General features: G+C 35.6%; 1 protein-coding gene across 1 annotated transcript; it reads right to left on the bottom strand.

Annotated features, from left to right (window-relative positions):
• Positions 1-417: 417 nt before the first annotated feature.
• RPF1 (ribosome production factor 1 homolog) lies at positions 418-22,769 on the bottom strand. Its single transcript, XM_059375270.1, has 9 exons — positions 22,502-22,769; positions 21,004-21,060; positions 19,103-19,183; positions 9,664-9,759; positions 8,958-9,111; positions 1,870-1,952; positions 1,273-1,454; positions 952-1,078; positions 418-634 (listed from the first exon to the last, which is right to left on the bottom strand). Exons 1-9 carry the CDS (start codon positions 22,727-22,729, stop codon positions 593-595), a joined length of 1,050 nt encoding a protein of 349 aa, XP_059231253.1. The 5' UTR covers positions 22,730-22,769; the 3' UTR covers positions 418-592.
• Positions 22,770-25,190: the final 2,421 nt, after the last annotated feature.

The raw sequence follows: 25,190 nt of genomic DNA, 5'->3' as shown, positions 1-25,190 counted from the left end.
AAGATGTTAAGAAAAACATCACAGTTTCAAACATTTCTTGAATGGAATACTATAGTACAATGTAGTAAGGTACAAAGGACCAAGAAAAGAACCACAATTTAGCTTCAGTAATTTGCAACTGTTAAGTCCTTGGTAAACCATATTGCTTTAAAATTTTTACCATTCTGAAAGGCTTAAGGAAATATTAAAACATTCCACTTGGCCTCCTAGTATATAGTCATGCAAGAAACAAAGTTATGTGCCAGGTCCAAGATTAGTCTGCTAGAAAATCATTGGGTTAGTGTCTACCAAGAACTATTCTATTTTCTCTCCAGACCACATGTCCCATGAAAGTACACATGGGGAAGTTAGTTTGAATCTTGATTCTAACTTAAAATTACCTACAAATAAGAATTTTTAGGAATCTTAAGCTGCAACTTCTAAATTCACCAAAATGACTTTTATTTGTATTTGCTACAGTGAATGGCACTTGGTATTTTGTCCACATGTGAAAAGGTTTATGAAACCAGTAAATGACTTTCTGAAAAGGGTCTTCTGTCATAAATTCAAGATAGGTCTGTTTAGCACAATTCAATACTATTCCTTCAGTATTTCATAAATGGAATTTTCTTCTACTTGTATCCATTTCCCGGGGCTGAAATTAGAAGGGGGAAAAAAATGGTAAATAATTTATAGGTTAACAATCCTAAAAACAAAACAAAACAAAAACAAAAAAACCTTCTGGGTCCATTTCAGAGACTGGTCCACTTTCGAGGACCACTGATCTTTAGATAATTCAAATGAACCAGAGTTCATCACCAGACCAAACTACCCTATCAGAAATTTGCTCTTTTGAACTTACGGATGTCAGAAGCATAACTTGAGATGTAAGTACTTAAAGCATAATGTACATGGTTTCCTTCTCATTCCATTCAAAATGATCTAAGTGGCTTTTGAAATAAGGCACATTACCTTATGGACCCATTCATATTCTCCATATTTAGAATCAAAGGTTCCTTTCTGAAGAGATCTTAATTTTAAGGTAAAACGTGGTCCAAGTTCTTGAATTCCCACTTTCTTTTCACTCTTGAATATGTACCTTCAAAGATAAATGAAAGAATTAAGGGAAAACAGTCTCAATGAATCAAATGTAATTTCTTCAATGTGATAAGAGTTCAAAAGAAAATTTATCTCTCATCTATGATATTTGTCACAATACACTGGAAAACGTTTACACTGAAATGTATTTCATGATTTAAGTCAAAGTCCAAGGAGTTAAAGTACCTTCCTCACCTATGAAATCTGAAGAAGATATAGTCCCGCTGATTGTGGAATGTGGCAACCTGCCTTCCAATAAACTGCGGATTATGGGGAAAGAGAGATGCAAACATACGTCCAACTGAATGACCCAGCCTCGTTGTAAAGTTATTCAAAATTATTTCAGGTATGTGTTCTGTAGGGTCCTTCCCTCTTCTCTGGAAAAATGAGGGGGAAAAAAAAACACAACACAACAAGGAATTAATCTATATCCTGATACTGCAAGTTCAAGTTTTAGAATTTACGTGACAAAAATTTTAAAGGCGTCTTTCTTGATGACAAACTATCATATATGAGTTAACAATCTCATGAAATAATAAAACATCTAAAATTATTTGCAGTGACTGTACCAAAAAGTCCTACTAGTAAGTAACCTGTTTCATAGTAATGAAGGCTACTGCCTGTATGCCAGAACTCAATTACAATCTCCTAAGAAAACCGCCAGTAGATAAAACTTGATTTAAGCAGAAGGACAAATGCCATTATAAAATGCCAATTCGATCTGTACGTTAGAGTTGACTAACCATATACAGCAAGCAGATCAAAGCCAATTAAGGAATGAATAAAACTTACCTTAATTTCTTTACGCAAACGAACACTGCTCATTTTAAAATGAGCAGTTGGGCCATTTGGCAAGTGACTCAGAATTAATCCATCTGTTCAGAAAGCTAAGAACACATTGAACTCTGTAATTTAAATCTTAAATTGTATAAATACCTGGTCCTCGGTATGTCCAAAGGCTCCTAAAATTTGTAGCTACGTGAAGAGGTAGATACATGTATGCCTCTGGGTTAACAAATTTCCTTACCATACTCAAAACTAAAGCCCCATAAGTCAACCCAAATATTAAAAAAAAAAAAAAAACCAAACCAAACAAAAAAACAGATTAAGCTATAGTAGTCCCACTTTTTCTCTTCACAATATAACAAATGAGTCATCACTCTCAACAGGGTATGTTGGGTATTCAACTAAACTAGGTGAAAAGAGCTTATGCCCACTACCCTAACAGGAATGGTAAGACAAGATGGAATTCTAGCATAATTTTAGCACAGCAAACAAAAAAGTTTGCCTCCATGTTCAGAGGTCTTATAGCCCTAAAAACGCACTTTTATACATAAACAAGTACACTTATATGTGTTTTTTTTTTTATAGATTTGCAAGGTTAATATATGCTGTCAGCTTTGAATACTGTCCCATAAGACTAGAGACTCCCCCCTCTTCTTGAAATCAAAGTTATTAGTGTCTCTCAAAAGACAAGTTCTTATTCTTGGGATTACTGTGCCACAAATTAAAATCAATTCATTAATAACCATTTACTGATGATCTACTACAAAGATTTCTGCCAGACACACTAAACTATAAATTATACTTCAATTGGTAGGGTTAGCAGCCCAAGGGCTTTAAATGTCTGAAATGCAGCTACCTATATACAACATTCCTCAAGTCTTGGTAACACAATTTGATTATTTCAAATACTGAACCTGTAAAGAGGTCAGAATCAAACTATTCCAAATTATCTGCATATAGTTTTACAAAACAGATGTTGCCATCTTTTTATAAAGGCATCAACATTCAACCATTAAAAAAAAAAAAAAAAAAAAAAAAAAGCAAAAACACATTCTCCCATTAGCCCATGGGTTATCTTCAACTTCCTCCTTCCCTTACCAAATCCTATTTACTGCTTTTACCCTCATAAATTCCTCACTTCCATAGCCACCCCTTCACCCTTACTGCTATTCTTAGTTGAGGTCCTTGAGAATTTCCACCTACATTAAAACGTTGGTCTGACCTCTCTCACCATTCCAAGTACATTTTCCAAGACTGTAAATCAAGTTTGTTTAAGTAATAAGATACGGAACGCAACTCTCATTTTATCTGTACCATGGTTTCTCATGCTAAGTGAAAAACAAACTAGATATACCTTGAGTCTTGACAGCTGTAGCTAATTTCATACTACTCTCACCACTGCTCATCTAGAGAACAAAGACATCAGTACAGCTCTCATGTGGCCCCAAACCACCTTTCTAATCTCTAATCTCCCTTTATGCCTCCCTATTTTTCCTAACTGGCAGGTACTGACACAATCTCTTGTACACTACACATATTAATCCTACTATATATTTTTTGTTCATGCTATTTCAGATACCTGCAATATTTAACTCACCTACTAAGGCCCACTTCACCAATGAGTTCCTTTATGTTTGTTACTGTCTTATATATGCAGGTGCACCCATGTTGGATGCGTATTTACAATTGTTAGATCTTGTTCAACTGTCCCCTTTCATTAAGATACAGTGCTCTTCTACATCTCATGTAGATTTTAAAGTCTAGTTTTAAGTCTGATACAAGCATTGCTACTCCAGCTTTTTTTTTTTTTTTTGACATCCATTCTCTTGATAAATGTTTCTCCATCCTCTCACAATCAGTAGGTATCTTTAGGTCTAAAATGGGTCTCTTGTAGCCAGCATAAAGATGGGTCTTATTTATCTATCCATTCTGAAACTGTGTCTCTTTTGATTAGAGCATTTAGTTCATTTACATTCAGAGTAATTACCAGTAGATATGTATGTAGTGCCATTTTACTACTTGTTTTGTCACTGTTTCTGGAGGTTTTTCTACTCAGAGTCCCCTTTAATATTTCTTGCAGGACTGGTCTAGTGGTAACAAACTACTTTAAGTTTTTGTTTGGGAAGCTCTTTCTTCTTCTATTCTGAATGATAGCCTTGCTGTACAGAATGAACATTATTGGTTGAATATTTTTCCCATTCAGCACATTGAATATACCATGCCTCTGCCTTCTGCCTTGCCAAGTTTGTTGAGAAATCTGCACCAAGACTTCCCTTTTAAATTAGGGGCTTTTTTTGTCTTACTGGTTTTTAAGACTTTTTTATCACTATTATTTTGAAAATTTAATTACAATATATCTTCGTGTCGGTCTGCTTTTGTTGATTTTGATGGGAGTTATCTATGTCCCCTGGATGTGGATACCTATTTCCTCCCCCAGATTAGGGAAGTTTTCAACTATTATTTCTTCAAATTAATTTTCTGCCCTTTTCCCTCTCTTCTTCTGGCACTCTATAGGAATTATGATGTTTGATGGAGTCACTCAATTCCCTAAATCTGTTCTCGTGTTCCATAACTCTTATTTCCCATTCCATAACAGCTTATTAATTTCCCATTCCGTAACAGCTTATTTCCCATTATTTTGTGTCTTCTGTATCATTTATCCATCCATCTGCCTCTTCCTTCCTGTTTCCAATCTCAGTTACTACATTTTTCATTTCTGAATCTTTAATCTCTATGTAAGGACCTTCCTGAAATCTTCCTTTTTTTTTTCCTCAAGCCCAACGAATATCCTTGACTGTTGTTTTAAATTCTCTAGCAGATGTGTTACTTTTATCTGTTTCACTTAGATCTCTGGCTCTAACATTATCATCTTCTTTCATTTGGGATAAATTTCTCCATCTGGCATTTTGTCAAAGTCTCTGCCTTCTTTTGTGTTAGAAAACCCGTTATGTTTCCTGCTCCAAACAGTAATGGCTTTAGAAGTAGAGGTCCTATAAGGTCCAGGGCCTGGCACTTTAGGGGAGTGTCTCTGGTGTGTGCTCTACTGTTGTGTTTTGGCTGCTGTGTCCTTTAGGCCAATTATCTGCAGAGGCTCTCCTTGCCTGCTGTGGGCAGTATTTGGTCCTTGACCAGAATGTGGTGAGTTTTAACTAGGTGTGCTCTGATCTGTTCGTGAAGTGAGACCTGACAGTACTTCCACTAGAACTGAAGCCCTGCAGAACTCTGGTCAGGAGACATGGTGCTGGTCTTCTAGGGAAGGAGCTTGCCATGCTGGGACTGAAGCAACTTAATCAAGAAATGCAGTACACCGCTGAGGCCCACTTCAAATGCCACCTCTTTTTATACAGTTAAAATTAAGCTTTAAATCTCACCTGCCACTGTTACTTTAGCACCTGTCACTTATTTGAGTTATAATCATGTAAATGACCTTCTTCCCAACTAATCTGTTAACTCTTAGAAGACAGACTTCTTACTGATAAATACTAGTGCATATACACAGCAGATTATCAGTAATATTTGAGTTCTTCCTGACTTCTCAAATTTCATAAGGTATAGCCAAAAAGAATTTCTGGATCATTTGCACACTGAAAAAAGTCATGAAATCTCAGGGGGCTAAGAAAAGTAACGGTAATTTCTTCTAACCTAAATCAAGACTTGAATCCTTCCTAAAACATTCCCACTGAATTGTTTCTGTCAAAACAAAACTACAAAATCCAAAATAATTCCTAAGTACCTGCACTGTACAAAAAGCTTTCCTTATGTTACTGCTAATTCCTAACATAAACCATGAAGAACAGGAGTCACTATCCCTATTTCAGTAACAAGGAAAAGGGGTTGAGATGGGTTAGGCAGATTAGCCCAAATTTCAGAGCTAGGTGGCAGACCTTAAGGGTGGGATCACACTTGTGCAAAAACCCTAATGCACAGGCGGCATTCTGTTATAAAGACTGAGGTGAAACTTTTAATACCTTCCCAAAGGTCAAGAATGCAAAACAGTTTACAAGTTGCCAGAAGTACAGCATGAAGACTTATCTAGCTCAAATTTCCATTTAGAAATACCAAATAGAGGATGTAGGTCTCTCCAGAAAAAACTTCCATGCTTTCCCCTATACCATAACATTTACTAAAATGCCTACAACAAATGAGGCATTAAGCCTTGGAAACATACATTTAATGTGATCTTTGCGGGAACCCTAAAGATTTGGTACTATCTCTTATTATAGAATATGAGAAAACCAAGTACCCAAGAAACTTGAAAAAATTACAAAAGCAGCAAGTAATGAAGTCTGTATCTGACATCATACCTGTCTGACCCAAAGCCACTAGAATACAGTTTAGACAGTTGACAAAGCTCTTTTGTAGAGGTAATCAAGTTTGTATCTCCATAAATTGCCACCATGTGGCACTATTCTTTTATAGCAGCCCTTCCAGTATCTTATCATGCCCCCATATTCTAATTTCCTACAGGCCAAATATCTTCAATTCTTTCAACTTTTCTCCAAGCATCATCATTAGGAATCATGACTTAGTATTTGTAAGCCCATGTTAAGCCTCTAGGAATCACATTAATATTTCTATTATGTGCCTACAAATTATTCTCCTTTAAATTATTCTACATGTTTTTTTTCCTGGATCATGAAAAATAGTAACTAGCAGTCCTCTTTCCCTCTCCTTCCATTTGCCTGTCTTATTATCTTGCTCAGAGTAGCAAAGTCTCACTTACAAGTTGTGCAGATATTCTTTGAAAGCAGGATATGTGACCTTATTCAAAGTTTCTAGGCCTTAAATCTTTTTAACCAAGATGGACTTCCAATGCCCCTTACCGATGTCCTTATTAGTCTTAAAGACCATTCTCTTTTCAGAGAACACAAAAGCAATTTAGGAGGTCTGCTTTCCTAGCTTCTTCCAACACTTTGCCATCAACTGCATTACTACATATCAAATAGGAAAGAAAATGAAGTATCTTTGAAATTGTTAAAATCAACACCCAGGGGTGCCTGGGTGGCTCAGTCGGTTAAGTGTCTGCCTTCGGACAGGTCACGGTCCCAGGGTCCTGGGATCAAACCCCATGTCAGGCTTCCTGCTCAGCAGAGGCCTGTTTCTCCATCTCGTCCCAGCTTGTGCTCTCACTATATCTGATACTATCGGTCTCTTCAAATAATAAATAAAACCTCAAAAAAAAAAAAAAAAATCCAGGCAAGATTATACCTATAAAAATTCTATTCATTAAGACTTTTAGAAACTGCATAATTCCATACTTAAAACTTACAATCATGGGATACCCATCACATGCTTATGTGTGTGTGCATATATATATTTATGTGTATAGGAAATATAATCTTACACTTGAATTAATTAGTCTAGTCATTCCTTAATATAAATTTGGTCTTTTTACTGATGGTACCTTAATGATATGAATTTATCCTACACGGTATTAATACATTTTGGGAAAAAGACAATATATAAGGAAAAGAGAACATAAGCTTTCTAAAGGCAACAGATGGTGTTAAGTGAAACTTAGTGCCTATATAAAATACCTAAACTAAAAGAAGGATACAATGTTTATTGAACTGATGAATGCCTGCTAGCAGCCTTAAAATGGTAATACTTTTTTAATTGCCAAAAACAGAGGAACACAGACCTTGCCACTTTATTTTGGGAGACAGTTTTAAGGCAGCAGCAACTACATTAAAAACATCTCTTCTGGAATAGTTAAATATTCAAGAGATTTTTGTTATTTGGGGTACATTAACCCATAATCTAATTTCTATAATATGGCCAACAAAAACATTACATTAGAAAGCTAGTTTTAGTCTATTTTGGTCTCTGGGAAGCAACTCAGGTAAAGTGGATAATGTCTTTAACTTATACTGAAAATAGTAAGGCCCTAAAAGGTATTTATTAGGTTTTTAAAACATAGCTTTTAAACTATTTTTTTAAACTATTTTAAAAAAAAGGAATGTTCATTGATTGAAAAAAAAATGTTATTCTGGCAACAGGAAAATCCTGTCCCTATCTTTTATGAACCCTTAATAATTTTAATAACTTGACCCATGCAAATGATCATCCTCAAAATTAATAAGTTCACAGGGGAGCCTGGGTGGCTCAGTTAGTTAAGCTGCCAACTCTTAATTTTGGCTCAGGTCCTGATTTCAGGATCCTGGGATTAAGCCCTGTGCCAGGCTCCACACTCAGGGTGGGGGGTGGGGGCAGGCAGTTCCTTCAGGACTCACTCTCTCCCTTTGTTCCTCTCCCTGCTTGCTTCATGCACATTCTCTAAAAATAAATAAATAAATCTTAAAAAATTAAATTACATTAATGAGCTCAGAGGCACTAGTTGATAAATAAGGAAAACAAAAGCAATAGCAAAAACAAATCTAGGCATCTTTATATGCTCTCTCATCTCCAAACAGGAAAAAATACCTTGGGTTCATGTCACATAGTTGCCTCAGATCTGAGACTCACAGAATAAGGATAGAGTATTCTTGGCATCTGAAACAGCAGCAAATACATAATATGGGCTCAAATATCTACCTCAAAAATGTAACCCTGTGACACCACCTCTGGTAACATAGAATCTAGCCATATCAGACTACCTGCAGATCCCCAACAGGGTCAGCTCCATCATGCCTCTGCCTTTACAAGTAAGTGTATCTGCACTGGGCACTCTTCTTCAACTTTATTCACCCATATTCACCTCAAGTCCCTCATCCCTGATATCCCCAGGGCAGATTTTATCAGACTGTGCACTATATCTTGTATTTCTCTCTTTAACTGAACTATCCACGCTATAGTTTTGTTAGTTTACTTATCTATTTTCTCTTACTAGATTATAAACTCCCTGAAGCTCCTATTTACTTCTCCATCTTTTACTAAGGATTAAAATAACGTCAGCCTGTAGCATTTACTTGATGAATACTTGCTAAATGAAAAGAAAAAAATTAGTTCATAGAATCTTGGATACATAATTTTCTAGCTTAAAAAATTATATGTTCTTAAAGTTATAGAAAACATTTCCTTATTCTTTCAAATGTATTTTAAAAAGGGATGAAGGTGAAACAAGAAAACTTCTTTAATAAAACAAAAAAGGATACTTGGTGTTTTACGATCTTCATTAATAACGATCAGATCTGTAAAATCTCTTGAAATGCACTGTGGAATAATTTTTTTCAGAGCCAGTCCTCTTCTGTAATAAACATGTGAGTTTGGTATAACTGTGGAGAGCTGTTCACAGAGTCGTACTGTTCTCTGCAAAACAAAATAACAGAAATCTTTGACAGTGAGAAGGAATAAAAGTCTTAAGTGATATACATTTATAAGGTAAGAAGTAATGATTAATGTGTTATTAATAGAAGGCAAGGGCAGGGAAAGAATGGAATCTGAACAGTATTTAATCCTTTATTAAGGCTGATCATCCTAAAGCACTGGTTCTCAACTGGGGGTGATTATGCCCCACTGGAGAACATTTGGCAAAAGAGGTTATAACTGGTGGTAGTGATGGGGATGGCTGGTAGTGGTATCTAGTGCACAGAGGCCAGGCATGCTGCTAAACATTCTATAATGAAGGGGACCACCCCCATAATAACAAATTATGCAGTCCAGAATGCTAATAGTGCTAAGGCCAGTAAACTCTACCCTGAAGAATCATGCTTAGAAATGTATAATTTTATTTAGCTTATTCATAGGCATTATCTATTGAAATTACTAATAATTTAACTGAGATCTTCTGAAAGGAGTTCTTTTAAATAGTCTATGTGGGAAAGTTAAGAATTCAATAACTATACTGATTGATATGCTTACCCCATGAGGTCTATCTGATGTTGTGATGAGAATCTTGGGAGAAGTTTGTCTGTTGAAGTAAGAAGCAAATTCATCTGTAGCTTCATCATAAGCAACCTGTGAACAGAAAAAAATATAATTTTTTAAAATATTTTATTTATTTGACAGAAAGAAACATAGTGAGATAGAGAACACAAGCAGAGGGAATGGCAGAGGGAGAAGCAGGCTTCTTGCTGAGCAAAGAGTCCAATGCGGGGTTTGATCCTAGGACCCTGGGATCAAGATCTGAACCAAAGGCAGACGCTTAACAATTGAACCACCCAGGCGCCCCTGGAGAAAATATAATTTTATATCAAACATCCTCTACTATTAGGCCAAAATTTTAAAAGTAGCTCTAGCAGGAGTCTATGGCACAGACTATCTTCCTGACTGATAGGGGATTTAAAGAAAGCCAAGAGGGACTTATATTAAGGGCAACATGAACAGGCTGAATGATTTTCTATCTGTAGAATACAAGTATAAAACTGGAAAAAATTGTCAAAAGACAATTTCAAGACACAAATTGAGCTGTGCTTATTCTTTTAAAATTTATTTATTTGAGAGAGTGTGTAAGCAGTGGGAGGGGCAAAGGAAGAGGGAGACAATCTCAAACAAACTCTCTGCTGAGAGCAGACCCCAATGCAGCACTTGATCTCATGACCCTGAGATCATGACCTGCGCTGAAATCAAGAGTGAGGTGTTTAACCAAATGAAACTCTGGTGCCCTGAGCCATATTCATTCTTGAAAAACGGCTAGGGCTATGGGCAAGAACATCAGGAATCTTGCTAAGAACTATTCCATTTCTTCCATCAACATGGCTGAGAAAATACTAACTTTATGTTTGATGGTAGGCAAGAACCAGCAATCTTGAATCTAAGGGTAATGGACTAGATTGGGGATAGGTGGGTCTGAAAACCCTTGCTTTGCTAGTCCAAGGTTACTGGGCCAGTTCAGGGGAGATGTGGACCAGTCAGAAATGCAGAGCTAAGGAAGTGAAAGAGCCACAGAGGGACTGAAACAATCTCCACAAAATCCATATGGGAGAGTTCTAAGAAACCAATTCACATGAAAGGCCAGGGAGGCTTGAGAACTGGCTCCAACTTTGAATGTAATCCTCAACCCACACTCAGCTCAGCTGACAGAAGTTTGGAAGCTCAAGGTATCTCAATACAGTATCCACCCAAAGCATTTATAAGGTAAGAAGTAATGATTAATATGTGTTATTAATAGAGGGCAAGGGTAAGGAAAGAATGAAATCTGAACATTAAGCCACACAAACACAGGGACAATCTCTAGGGAGGCAGGTTAAAAACAAAACAAAACCAAAAAAGACAAGTAGAGACGTACAATACTGATAAAGGAAATTCAACTTTTAATGTTTATGGGCCCTGCTCCTAGGCTCCCAAGGAAGCCAAGCTTTTACCAAGGTCAGAATGACTTCACTGAACTTCAAAGCATGGGCTCTCTGCTCCCAACACACACTATATATTTGCTTTTTTTTTTTTTTTAAGATTTTATTTATTTATTTGACAGAGAAAGAGATTACAAGTAGGTAGAGAGGCAGGCAAAGAAAGATGGGGAAGCAGGCTCCCTGCTGAGCAGAGAGCCCAATGTGGTACTTGATCCCAGGATCATGACCTGAGCCGAAGGCAGAGGCTTTAACCCACTGAGCCACCCAGGCACCCTATATTTGCTTTGTTAACAAATACCTTTCTAAAAGAACATTTTAAACTAAAGGTGAGTAAAAGTCTCCCTAAGTTCTGTTTCCATACCTCCAAAGCCTTCAACCTTGCACACACTGAAACCATAAGATCAAATTTGTAATTTTCTGAATGTCTTCTGTCATGATGATTTATAACTCTTGATGTAACAAAAAATATATATAACCCTGTATTAGGGTTTCCTTCTCCAGAGTACTCTTCTTTGTCAAAAGTGTATATCCTGTAAAGCCTTCCTCAACTGGACTCTCTTTCTTTTTCCTTTTCTTTTTTTTTTTAATAGAAATTCTAAAAGATTTGTTCATTTTGCATTGAATCATTACACAGATAGATAGATGGGAAGGATAGTCATTACACAATTTAAATCCAGGCAAGTTACTAGAACAAAAAAAATCAGTAACTCAAAAAATAAAAAAGTCCAGAGTGTCCAGCTTTCAGCCAAAAAATTAGGTACTTAGTATGACTAATAATCAGGAAAAAAGCAACCAATAAAAACTGTCTCTGAGCAGGTCTAGATGTTGAATTTAGTGAAAATTTTAAAGCAGCCATAATAAATATTCAAGAAATTAAAAGAGGGGCTTAATGTAGATCTATGATGGCAGAAGAATCAATGAATTTGAAATCAGGTTAATAAATACCCAATCTGAAAAACAGAGAAAACAATCATTAAAAAAGGAACAAAACTACAGAAAACTACAGGACTAAGTTAACCATTTTAATAGTGTGAAAAGGAAGTCTTTGGGGAGCATGGGTGGCTCAGTCCATTAAGTGTCTACCTTTGGCTCAGGTCATGACCAAGCCCATGCCAGGCTCCCTGCTCAGTGGGGAGTCAGCTTCTCTCTCCCTGCTCCTTCTCTCCCTTTCAAATAAATAAATACAAGATCTTTAAAAAAAAATAAATAGAAGAGAAGAAAAGAAAAGGAAGTCTTTGAAGGAAAGAGAAGGTAGAAAAAAGTATTTGAAGAAATAATGGGTGAAAAATTCCAACATACGGCTATAAGCTCAACAAACCCCAATAGGACAAAAAGAAGAGTAACATAAACACATCAAGGTCAAATAACGAGGAGCCAAAACCAGAAAATTTTGAAAGAAAAAAGAAAAATCATATGCAAGGGAGCAACTATTAAAATGACTGATTTCTCATCAGAAATTATGAAGGTCAAAATGTAATAGTGTATGTTCCAAATACTAAAAGAGAAAAAAGTCAACCAAGAATTCCTTAATTTGCAAAATTCTTTCAAAACTGAAGGCAAAATAAGCATATTTTCAAATAAACAAAAATGAGATAGTTAGCTATCAGATCTATTATAAAAACAAAAACATAAGGAGATTCTACAAGCTCAAAGAAAATGACACCAAATGGTAACTCAGATCCAAGGAAAAGAAGAGCACTATAAATGGTAAATACAAAGGTAACCATAAAAGACCTTTTGTGTGTGTATGTGTAAAAGTTCAAGCTATACTGGTGTAACCTATTATACTTTTATCAGCATCATGTCTGTATTTACTTGGAAGTAGATTGCGATAAATTGAAGACATTATGCTGTAATTCCTAGAGAAACTGCTAAAAGAATCCTAAACATATAACTCAAAAGATTATAAGGAATTAAAATAGCATACTAAAAAATATTTTTAAATATAAAAGAAAGCAGTCAAGGAGAAACAATAAAAATACATAAAATATATTTAAAAAAGCAAAATGGCAGATGTAAACAATCAATAATTAACACCAATTAACACCTACATCAATAATTAACATTAAATACTAATTGTTAGACTGAATAAAAGAGCAATATCCAACCATACACTGTCTGTGACACTTTAAAAAATTCAAAGATATAAACTCATTAAAAGCAAAAGCACGAAAAAAGAACAGTAACCATAAGAGAGTTTAGGTGGCTATGTGAAATGAGATAAAATAGAAACTAAGTAAAGAAATGTTGCAATAAACAATTTAAGGGAAGGGACAACAAGGGATATACTGGATTATAAATCAATACACTATGAAGATATAATAATTACAAATGGATTCACACCTGAAGGAAAGTAGAAACAAAAAAAATTTAAAAATAGGTATGTACCTAACAAAAGAACCCCCAAAGACATTAAGTAAACTGAAAGGAATGGGAGAAATGAATAACTCAAAAATTATAATTAGAGATTTCAATATCCTCTCAGTAACTTGATAGAATTAGAAATTCAGCAAGTACACAGAAAATAGGAACAACACAATCAACCAACTTAAAACAACTCTCTTTTAACAATCCACTTCGAAACAGCAAAATATACATGTTTTCCAAAGGAACACACAACATTCTTCAAAATAGATCTTGCGCTAGAACACAGAATAGTTTCTTTACTTGAAAATGACTAAAATCAACAGAGATTGTTCCAGAACCACAGTAAAATTAAGTTAGAAATCAACAGCAGAAATATACCTGTGAAATCCTCAACTGAACAATACACTTCTTGATAATTGATGAACCAAATTAGAAATCACAAGAGAAAACAGAAACTATCTTGAACAGAATGAAAATGAAAACACAACAAACATATCAAAATGTATGGGCTATGGCTAACCCAGTGCTTAGGAGGAAAACCATAGCTTATGTGATTATATTAAAAAGAAAAGAAAAAGTATAAAATTAGTAAGGTAAGCTTCCATTTTAAGAAACTAGAAAAAGGGGGTGCCTGGGTGGCTCAGTGGATTAAAGCCTCTGCCTTTGGCTCAGGTCATGATCCCAGGGTCCTAGGAGGGAGCCCCACATTGGGCTCTCTGCTCAGCAGGGAGCCTGCCTTACCCCCTCTCTCTGCTTGCCTCTCTGCCTACTTGTGATCTGTCTGTCAAATAAATAAATAAAATCTTAAAAAAAAAAAGAAACTAGAAAAAGAATAAATGAAACCTTATATAAGTAGAAGAAAAGAAAGAATAAGGATCAGGGGATAAAACTAATGAAATAAAACACATCAAGCAAAAACCAAACCAAACCAAACCCTGATGAAATTACAAGAAGGAATCAATAAATCTTTCATTGTAAGAGATACTTAGATTTCAACAATAAGAAAGGAAACACATCTTAAAACTTGAGGGATTTAACAAAAGTGGTACTTAGAGGAAATTTTGTGGACTTAACTGCTCATTATAGAAAGGAAGATGAAAAACAAGTTAATCAAATAAAAAGAATAAATTCAAGAGAGTAACAAGAAATAAATGATAAGGTGAGATGTAAATAAATTAGAAAACGAAGTTTCAAAATAAAGATGATCAGAAAAGTACTTTGAAAGAGTTAACAAAACAGATATTATCTCTGGTAAAAAGCCCAAATAAATAATATTAGGAATGGAAAGGAGCATTACTGCAGTCTCCCTTATATATACAGATATACATATTCTAAAAAGAGTACTGAAAAACCAAAACAATGTGAAAAAGATAAAACATCTTAATTAAATTAAATTTATTCCAAGAATGCAAAAGAGATTTAACATTAGAAAATCTATTTCATTCCTACATTCACACAATAAAGGAGAAAAACTGCATTCATCTCAATATTTGCAGAGAAAAAGTACATAATTATCTCAACATTTGCAGAAAAAGCACCTATAACATTTTACATTCATTCATGATTAAAACAAACAACCCTGCCAGCAAGAAAATGAATGGATTTTCCTTAACTTATAAGAAGAATCTACCATTAAAAACACAAACATTAATGTATGTATGTAACACATACATTTTAGAAGCATTCTCTTTAAAATTAGGAACATGGCACAGATAACACTATTGCTATTTCTATGTATTTGACATGTTGGAGGTTCTAGTCATCACAAAAGAAATTATCAATGGACTGAAAGTTATTTGCAGAAATGATTAGTTAAGCATGAAATGAAAACAATATTTAGACAAATTATTAGAAACAAATTTAGGCATACTGTTTAGAAGATCACAATCCAAAAATCAATGGATTTTTATAAATCAGCAAATAAAACAATTTTCAGAAATGTGATTTACACTAATAAAAAACACAAAATATCCAGCAATAGCTCTAACAAGATTTATGTATAAAACTTGCATGAAGAAAATTACATGTATAAAACCAGCAATAGCTCTAACAAGATTTATGTATAAAACTTGCATGAAGAAAATCACTGAAATGCATTTTTTGTATAGAAGACCCACCTAAAAAAAAAAAAAACATATAAATAGAACCCCTAAGTTATCTACTTTAACACGATTTATAATTTTATATGGCAGTGAATATTCCTGAAGAGAGAGATTAGAGGATGGGGGTGGAGAGGGGCATTCTGCTCTAACAGATATCAAAATTTAGCATGAAAATAAATAAGTGATAAAGCAACAAGCTGACCAATTGCTCAGAAAAAGGCCAAGTATATATGGGTACTTGATTTATGACACAGCATTATAATCCAGTGTGGGAAAGGTTGTAGTACTGGAAAAATGGTGCTGGGGAAACTGGTTACATATGGTAGGGGCAGGGGAAGAAAGAAAAATTGATTTAATTTCTCATGCCAAACAAAGAAATCCATTCCTGATGATTAAGCACATAAATGCGAAAAAAGCACAGAAAAAGTAAAAAGAACATCCACAAATTGGAAGATACTTATATAGGAAAGATTAGTATCCAAAATATAAAAAGAAGTCCTACAAATCAGTAAAATATACTATAGGATTAAAAAAACTGGGCAAAAAACACGAGATGGCATAACTGTAGCAAAACACAGTGCTTACCTGTAAAGATGCTCAACCGCATTAGGAATCAAGGAAATGCAAACTCAAACCACAGTGCGATAGTCCTTTATCACTACCAAGGTATTGGTCAGAATGTAGATGGCCAGAAACACTGCCCTTATTCTATGCAAGTGAAAAGTGATACAAGCACTAGTTTGGAAAACATTTTGGCACCACCATATAAAGGTGAATATTTACACACCTCATAACCTAACAAATTCTCCCCTAGGTAAATATTGGGGGAAATTTCATATATATGTAGCCTCTAAACACCTGTGAATTCCAATTTATCTCCAGGCAAGACCCCTTCTGTATCGCATCAATGACAATTCCATCCTTCTATCCGTCTAATTAATTACTAAGGCTAAAACCCTCGATACGGCCTTTGAATCCTCTTTTTCTCACATCCTACTTCCTATCTTTCAAGAAATTCTACTGGCTCTAATTTCAAAATATACCTGGGGGAAAAAACCCAAACCTTAGAATCAAATTGATTCTCAACACCCATTGTAACCACTATAGCCCAAATCATCATCATAATCTTGGATTGCTTCAGTAGCTTCCTAAGTACCTATTTCCCCCTCTCTAAATTACATTTTCAGTATAGCAACCAATTACCTTTAAAAATCTATCTATCATATCATCCCTCTGTTCAAAACATCCAATGGTTCATTGCACTAAGTATAAACCAAGCCAACCAAGCCACTGCTCTGGCCTCTGCTCTTCCCAATACTGGCCCTTCTTCTATAACCCTCTCTCTTGCTCACTTAATTTCAGCATACTGGCTTCCTTGCTGTTCTTCCAAAACATACTAAGCATGCTCTTCCTGCCTCAGAACTTTTGCACTGTTTATGCACTAACTTTTACACTGGTCATTCCTTGGAAACCAAATGGGGCAGAACTGCAAGGAGGTCAATTTCTTTACATTCAAAAATAGCTGATTTCTTTATATCCTTCAAGTCTTTGCTAAAAGGTCATCTTCTCAATGAAGCCTACCCTGACAATCATTATATAGAACTGCAACCCTAATCAACAAAAAAATGGCCACTAGATATGAACAATTGATTAAAAAGAAAAAAAGCATAAAAAGATATTCAACCTCATTCACAACAAGTGAACAGAAAATTAAAACTACACTGAGATACAATCACCCATAAGACTGGAAAAAATTATTCGTAATTGCAAAATCTTGAGTGAAAGTTTGAATAGTACACATTTACATAATCTCAAAGCATAACCCCTCCCAAATACTTATTACAAAAGGGAAAAACAGAAGCTAAAATGGGAAAATCAACAATATATGACTCTTAATAATAGCATCAAAAAGAATATAAGATAATATCTAACATATACCTGTCAAAAATACATAAACCGAACATAATCATGAGCAAATATGAAACTCCTATTAAGTGACATTCCATAAAAAATACCTGGATTGTACTCTTCAAAAATGTTAATGTCATTAAAAACAAATAAAGTGCAAGGACCTGTTCCAAATTAACGGAGGTTAAAGTCGTAACAGAATTGAATCCATGAGCTGGAATTTATCTTTTGCTAAAAATGATGCCATTTGGACAACTGTAGACATCTGAATAAGCTGTCTAGACTAGATAATAATCGATGTTAATTCTGTGATTTTGATAACTATACCCTGTGCTTATTAAGAAAAACATACTTGTTTACAAGTAAAATCCACTAGATTATGTAGGAGTAAACAGGCTTCATGTCTACCATTTATTCTCAAGCATTTCAGAGAATACAGAAGAAAAGCATGTGTGGTACAAATTAAAATTTAGGAAATCTAGGTGATGGGCATACATGAATTCCACTTTTCTATTAAGTCTGAAATTATGTCAAACTAAATAAATAGTACACACACACACACACATACTCCTATACATACAAAATTGCAAACTCTCTCTACTTCAGAGAGTCCTCAATCTAATTTATCCAGATTCTTCTTAGGATTTATTTATTTTAGGGGAGGAGAGAGAGCACGCACATGTGGAAAGAGAGGGAGAGAGAAAATCTCAAGCAAACTCCCTGCTAACCAGAGTCTGACCTGGGGTGCGATCTCACAACACTGACATGGTAACTTGAGCTGAAATCAAGTTGGATGCTTAACTAACTAAGCCACCTAGGCACCCCTCTTTCACCCTAGTTTTTAACGGTAGTAATCTATCACCCGCTAACACATAATTTATTTTACTTTGTTCACTGTTTATCTCTCTCCCTAGAATACAAGTTCTGGGTGGGCTGATATTTTGTGTGTATATATGGCAAAGTGTTTGGTCCACTGGTGGAATCCAAGTCCCTAAAACAGATCCCAATACACAGCAGATGATCAATAAACATTTGCTAGAAGAGTGACAGACTGACTGAATGAATGATCATATCTAGAAATGTTAAGGAATGTCAAAAACAGTACTATCTGAGAGCAAATATAACCAAAACCAAATCTGCTATATCAGAAAAAAAAAAAAGTTTAAAAACCTTGATTCTCTCACTATACTGTCACCAAACAAAGGGCAAATGTGAAAAGTGACAAGTGGATGATAATCTTGAAACCAAGAGTTTTATGAGGACACAGAAAATATCACCAAATGTTATCCTTATATCAAAATGTCTAATACTACAAAAATCTATAGTATGAGTAATGCTTTTCGAATGATATTAAAAACAGAAGTACTATGTAAGATACTAAATGACAAAAGTTTACCTAGGCATAAAATATCATACATTTCTAGAGAATAGAAATATATTTCTATTTTCTGCCTTTTTCTAGAACATTTGAGAAATTCAACTATGACATAATCTATAGCAAATAATATGTCAACATTATAGCTGAATCAGTCCATATACAATTTCACTAGCCAGTACTTTTAAGTGTCAATATGTGAACAAATGATTTATCAACTGTGGCCATCCAAATTTATTTAAGACTTATAACATTACCTCTTCATCATTAGGGTCTACTACAGTTTCATCATATACTCTCTGGTTGTCAATGGTCTTTGGTACGGGCTTTGGTGGAGCCTAAATAAAAGAAAAAAATTAAGTTTTTAGAAGCAATTTACATAGCTAATTTTGCAGTCTGATTGGGGAAGAATAACAGAAATTTCCAAATAATCCAAAACCCAAATCTGTTCCTCATTCATCCCAATAATACTGAGTAAAAGGTTTTTAACTCTGAGCAGAGATATAAACATCCTAGAAGAAATACTAACTGAATGAAATGACTTAATACCATGCAAAAGTACCTGAAAGAAGAAACTGGAATTAAAAGAATTATCCACTAAGAAGAATATTAAACAGAATGAGAAAAATTACAGTTCACCCTTAACCAACATGGATTTGAACTGTGCAGGCCCACTTACAAGTGAATTTTTTACAGTACAAGACTATAAATGTATTTTCTCTTAACATTTTCTGAATATTTTCTCTAGCTTATTTTACAGTAAGCATACAGCATGTAATGCACATAACATATAAAATATGTGTTAACTGATTATTTCTCAGTAAGACTTCAGATCAATAGCAGGGTATTAGCAGTTAATAGGACTTTCAACTGTGCAGGAGTGGAGATGGTCTGTCTGGAACCCAACTGCCATGTTGTTTAGGGGTCGGCTATACAAAGGTATATCTATATGCAGTTTTATTCCAGTACTTCCAGAAAGCTATGCAGAAATAAGTAACAAAGCTACAAGTCTATCTACTGAACTAGAAAGTTTGAGGCATTTACAGTAAGGAATGAAAGGGAGCAGCAATTTATATAAAAAATATGCAACAGCACTAATATTAGTGGAAATGAACAGCAAATAGGGCAAATATCATACAAAAAGTTAATGACTACGACACTTCAACATAATGGAATATTGTTAGAAATGGCAACATGCACACTCAGCTTAGACCAAAAAATTTGTAAATGAAATGCTAAGGAGCAGGAACAGAAAACTATAAGCACACAGTGACTAAAATAAATTCAAAACATATGTATGCTAGCAGAGATATGAAGAAGAATGAACTGATAAACTATTTGGGATTTTATTTATTATTCTATGAAATAAATACTGACTTTTGAAATTTTTTTTTTTTAAGATTTTATTTATTTATTTGACAGAGAGAGATCACAAGTAGGCAGAGAGGCAGGCAGAGAGAGAGGAGGAAGCAGGCTCCCTGCTGAGCAGAGAGCCCGATGCGGGACTCGATCCCAGGACCCCGAGATCATGACCCGAGCCGAAGGAGGCAGTTCTAGGAAGTCATCTTTCAGTCAAAGAAACAAGAATGATGAAATTTCCCAATGGTGATCAGCATATTTGCTGTTATTGACTGAGTACTGAGAGTTGAGACTAATGTTGCCTGATAAGATTCTGCACATCAAAACAGTCTAATACTGGCAAGTCTGGTAAGTACTAGACTGGGATGCTTCCCCATTCCCAAAATCAGAAGGATGAGTCTCTGTCTCTCAAACACATAAAATTAAGTAAAATAAGCACACTGAAGCAGACATACCATTTACGTGAAATTTTGAAAAAAATGCAAAACACCACTATTGTTTTCATCATTTAGGAACACAAAAAAAGAAGTGCACGGGAACAAAACACGGCAATTTCTTAAGTGGTTATCTTTAGAGGGGAAAGCAATCAGGAAAAAGCATACAAAAGACTGAATATTATTTGCCAATGCACTGTTTCTAAGCTGGGTAGAGAACAGAAAGGGGGTTGTTATTTTATTTTCACATCTTTTATACACTGGTAATATTTTATAATAAATTTAAAAGAAAGTGATACAACATAAATATCAGAGAGCATTCCTCAACATAAGACAGTAAGCAGATGGCTAAAGATTTTACTTACCTTATCACCAAGAGCTTCTCTCTCTTTCTTAAGTTTTTTCTTAATTGCCAACTTTTCCTAAAAAGTTTAAAGACAAGAACAATATTGAGAAACCACCAGTTACATCACAAACACATACTGAACTATACATTACTAATGCTATGAATACTTAAACTGAGAAATCTTTGTAACATATTAAACATCCTAACACAGATTTTCATACCTAAATTATTGTAAACCAAATAAGCTGGCCAATCAATAAAACATAAGTATCTTGCTCCTTCAAAAAGATCTAAATTGGCAAGCTCAAATATTTAAAGTTTTACTAGCTTTACCTTTAACTATAAAGTCTCAACTTAAGTAAAAATGTAAAATGTATGCTTAAAAAAGTTAACAAGTTTTTCTTATTTCATTTTGCATTCCTAGTAAGTTGGGTTCTAAAGAAAACCATGGGTATGCTGCTTACATCTTTTGGAAAGTACTAAAAATAAATGAGAATGGGAGATACATTTTCAGATTGCTTCCAATAAACCACCATTTGTTATCCATAAATCTTACAATCAAAATATGCTTTCAAAATTATTAAGAACTTGCAAGGTGAATTACACCTGTAATTACTGTAAATCTGTACCTTCCAGAGATTCTGAATAGAATGCTTAATACACAACAGAAAGTACACACCCCTCCCACCCCCCAGTGCCTATCTACCCTCCACCCCTCATCAGGTTTCAGATTAGATTACAGAAGATTACAGAAGACTTCTAGGAGACCATTCCGGCAAACCCGCTCTCCTAAAGGGACTTAGAGTGTATATTCCAGTAGCACTCTGGCGCTTATAATGAGTAAGGCACAATCCACGGCCTCAAAAAAAATCCAGTATCTAGTAAGAGGAGCCAGGCAAGTGAAAAGAATATTATGTGTGTGAACTTTTACGACGTACAAAGATAAACAGATGCTTGCTTCCAATTGCAATTTAACCACAGATAAGTACCGTGATCTTGAGTTTTATTTATCGCTTCATATTTACCCCTATAACAGTATGAAGACAACCCTATAAATACCACTACTAGAAACTTTGCATAAATAATTTCGGTAAGAGTCCAGGAATCAGAGAAGCATCACTTTGGGTTTACGTAGTGCCCGTCTTACGGATTCTAGGAATCAGCCAAATTTAGGCGGACTGGGCAAAACACAGAGATGGGAGAATTTCGCGTTCCAGGTCTGGAGGGATATTTTCGCTTCTACGAGAGCGGGACATCCTGGTTTCATTCTCAGAGGGAGAACCCAGAGGGGCTGAAAAGGAAGAGAATCCGTGACGCTCAAACAGCTGAAATCTAGAGAATGTCTCCAAAGCAGTGTGAGGGGACCAGGACACAAGAACTTCAGCCTCACTCCTCCAGATTACCTCCTCCCGCACGCCAGGAAGGCGCGACCACGCAAGTGCTATTCCCCGCCCCACCATCACGCGCGCGCGTGAATGATGCGGCGCATGCGCTCGGCCGCCGCCGCCCCGTCCTACCTTACGTTGCTGCTGTTTCCACCGCGTGAACATTAAATGTCGCCGTTGTTTGTTCTTAATTTCCGAAATGCTGAAGCCTGGGGGGAAGGCGGCCGCTTTCGGGGGTTGGACCCCGCTTTCCGTCGCTCCATCCTCAGCAACTGCAGCCTCCTGGGGTTCTTCGGCGGCCGCTTTCCGTTTCAGGCCTTTCTTTCCTCGGCTGCCGCTGTTAACCCCGGTCTTCGCCATGGTGTTTGCTTCCAGGCGTCTGTACGGAAACGGAAACAGCTGACCCCCGTGACTCCCTCACTTAAACTTTTACTTCCGGGGTCAAAAAGTTCTTAAAGAGAAAGGTGGAGGACTTTGTGATTTTTTAGCCATTTAAGAAGGTGGCAAAATTCAGGGGTTCCTGAGTAGCTCCTTTGGTTAAGTGGTTAATCGTCCTCCTTCAGCTCAGGTCATGATCCCTGAATTCTGGAATTGAGCCCCTCATTAAGTCCCCGCTTAGCGGGGAGTCGCATTCCACCTCTGCTCCTCCCCCTGCTCATGCTCTCTCGTTCCGGTCTTAAAATATAAAAATCTTAAAACAACAACAAAAAAAAAGTGGCGAAATTTAGCTTTGAGAAAAGTTTTGGGGGGGTTGCCCTGCTGTCTGAATACTGAAATGATGAGTTTGTGGAATCCTTTATTGAGCGTCTACTACGTGTCAAGCCCTCAAAATATTGGAACAAAGCAGCCTTTGCTGTATAAAGTTTATGTCTTACTGGAAGAAGATCTGAAATGAGCACACAAATAGTGTGGCGAGCTAAAAAGTAACACACGGTAGGGAGAAAATAGAATAGAATTAAAGGAAGATCAGAGGTTGCACCTTTTAAATAGGATTGTTAGAGTTGCCGTCATTGAAAAAGTTAACATTAAGCAAAGATTTGAAAGAGGTAGTGGGTAAACTTAGCGGTTATTTGAGGGAAGAGCTGTTCATGTGAGTAAAGCTGGTTATCTAAGAGAAAAGCTGTCCAAGCAATGGAAACATACAATTCCAAGACTCCCCGTCAATAGTAAGCATATGTTTGGGTAACGCGATGGAAGCTAGGATTAATATGAGAAAGGAGGAAAGTAGGTGCGGGAAGTGTTTAGAAGTAACAGATTGTGTAGAATTTTGTAAGAACTTGGGATTTTCTGTGAGATGCACATCTCCTGGAGGATTTTGAGAAAAGAAACAACATGATTTGACTTAACATTTTGAAAGCATCATTCAGACTTTTCTTCAGAGAATAGATTTTATTTAGGGGAAGGAAAGTGAAAGAAGGGGAGAAATGACAATGCTTGAACCAGAGTGGTTCTAATGGAGGTGGTGAGAAGTGATCCGATTTCTTTTGCAAGGTGGGGCTCCTGATGATTGAATGAAGTGCATGAGAGAGAAGTTAAGGATGAACCCCAAAACTTTAGAACTTAGTGACTGGAAAGATGGGTTCCCATTATTTGAGATGAGAGAGACTTTAGGTAGAGCAAATTTGAAGGGTAAGATCAAGATTTCAGTTCTGGAAGTAACTGAGTTTGAGACACTTAGTAGTCAACTGATTGTTGTTGTCAGTTGGGCTGTATGATTATGAGCAGGAGAGAAAGGTATGGACTAGAGATAAAAATGTAGGAGTTATTGTCTATAGATAGTATTTCAAATAATTATAGCGAGTGTAGATAAAGAACTGAAAAAGAGAAGAGGACCAAGTACTGATCACTGGAACAGTCATACATAAAGAGCTGGAGAGAAAGGGGGACCCTGTAAAGGAGAAGAGAAGAGAAAATGAAGAGTGTCATAGAAACCAACAAAGTGTTTACACAATTATTAAGTTTTTCTGTATTCCTCATTTTAATTTTATGAAAATGTCCTCCAGAGACAAAAGAATTCCTTTGGTTTATTGTTAGAAACTGCCTTAATTTGAAATAATACATTTCAGTATTGACATTGAGTGTTTTGATAATTCAGTAGTTTGGTGTCCATACTGCATTTTTTTAACCATTTAAGTTCTTTTAGATAGAATATTGAAAACATCAAAACTGCATTTTCCGGGATACAAACTCCACCAAAACCTGCTATGAAGCCAAAAGTCCAAAATTGTGATTAGAAAACTAAAATCATAATCCTTAGATACAAAACTGAATCTGACTTATACAATACAATAGGAAGGAAAAAATATTGAGCTTTAAAATTACTGACATATGGGTTGGGCTGCAATAAGTCACAAAATATTATACCACTTATTTAAAGAGGAATAACCAGCTCAAAAACAAGGAGGAGCAAGAGGAGCGGGAAGCAAGAGGAGACAAACCAGCTTATATCTAAAAAATATAGACTGAAAAAATATTGTGGAAGTATCTTCTAGTCTTAATATTTCGTCTCCCTATATTTAATATACCCTTTCCTCATAAGAACACTAATAAACCTGAAATGGAATTAGATAACTGTCTTAAATTTATTCAGACTTACCATACAAACGAGGCCATAGCTGCTTAACATAGAAACTTCCTATTTTTCCTTCATGGCTCATTTGTAATAACATTGTGTGAGTTGAATTAAAAGATTTCTGTGATCAGAATAAAATCTGAAAAAGTCACAAAAGTATTGGTCAATTCAGCAAATATGTATTTAAGCTACTCAATAAATGGACAGTGTGAATGACTATGATGGAAACTATGGGCTCTATGTTCTGTG

This window comes from Mustela nigripes, chromosome 14, assembly GCF_022355385.1.
Source record: "Mustela nigripes isolate SB6536 chromosome 14, MUSNIG.SB6536, whole genome shotgun sequence".
NCBI classification, from domain to species: Eukaryota; Metazoa; Chordata; class Mammalia; order Carnivora; family Mustelidae; genus Mustela; species Mustela nigripes.
The sequence above is the reverse complement of the archived record's forward strand: the minus strand, read 5'-3'. Positions and strand labels throughout refer to the sequence as shown.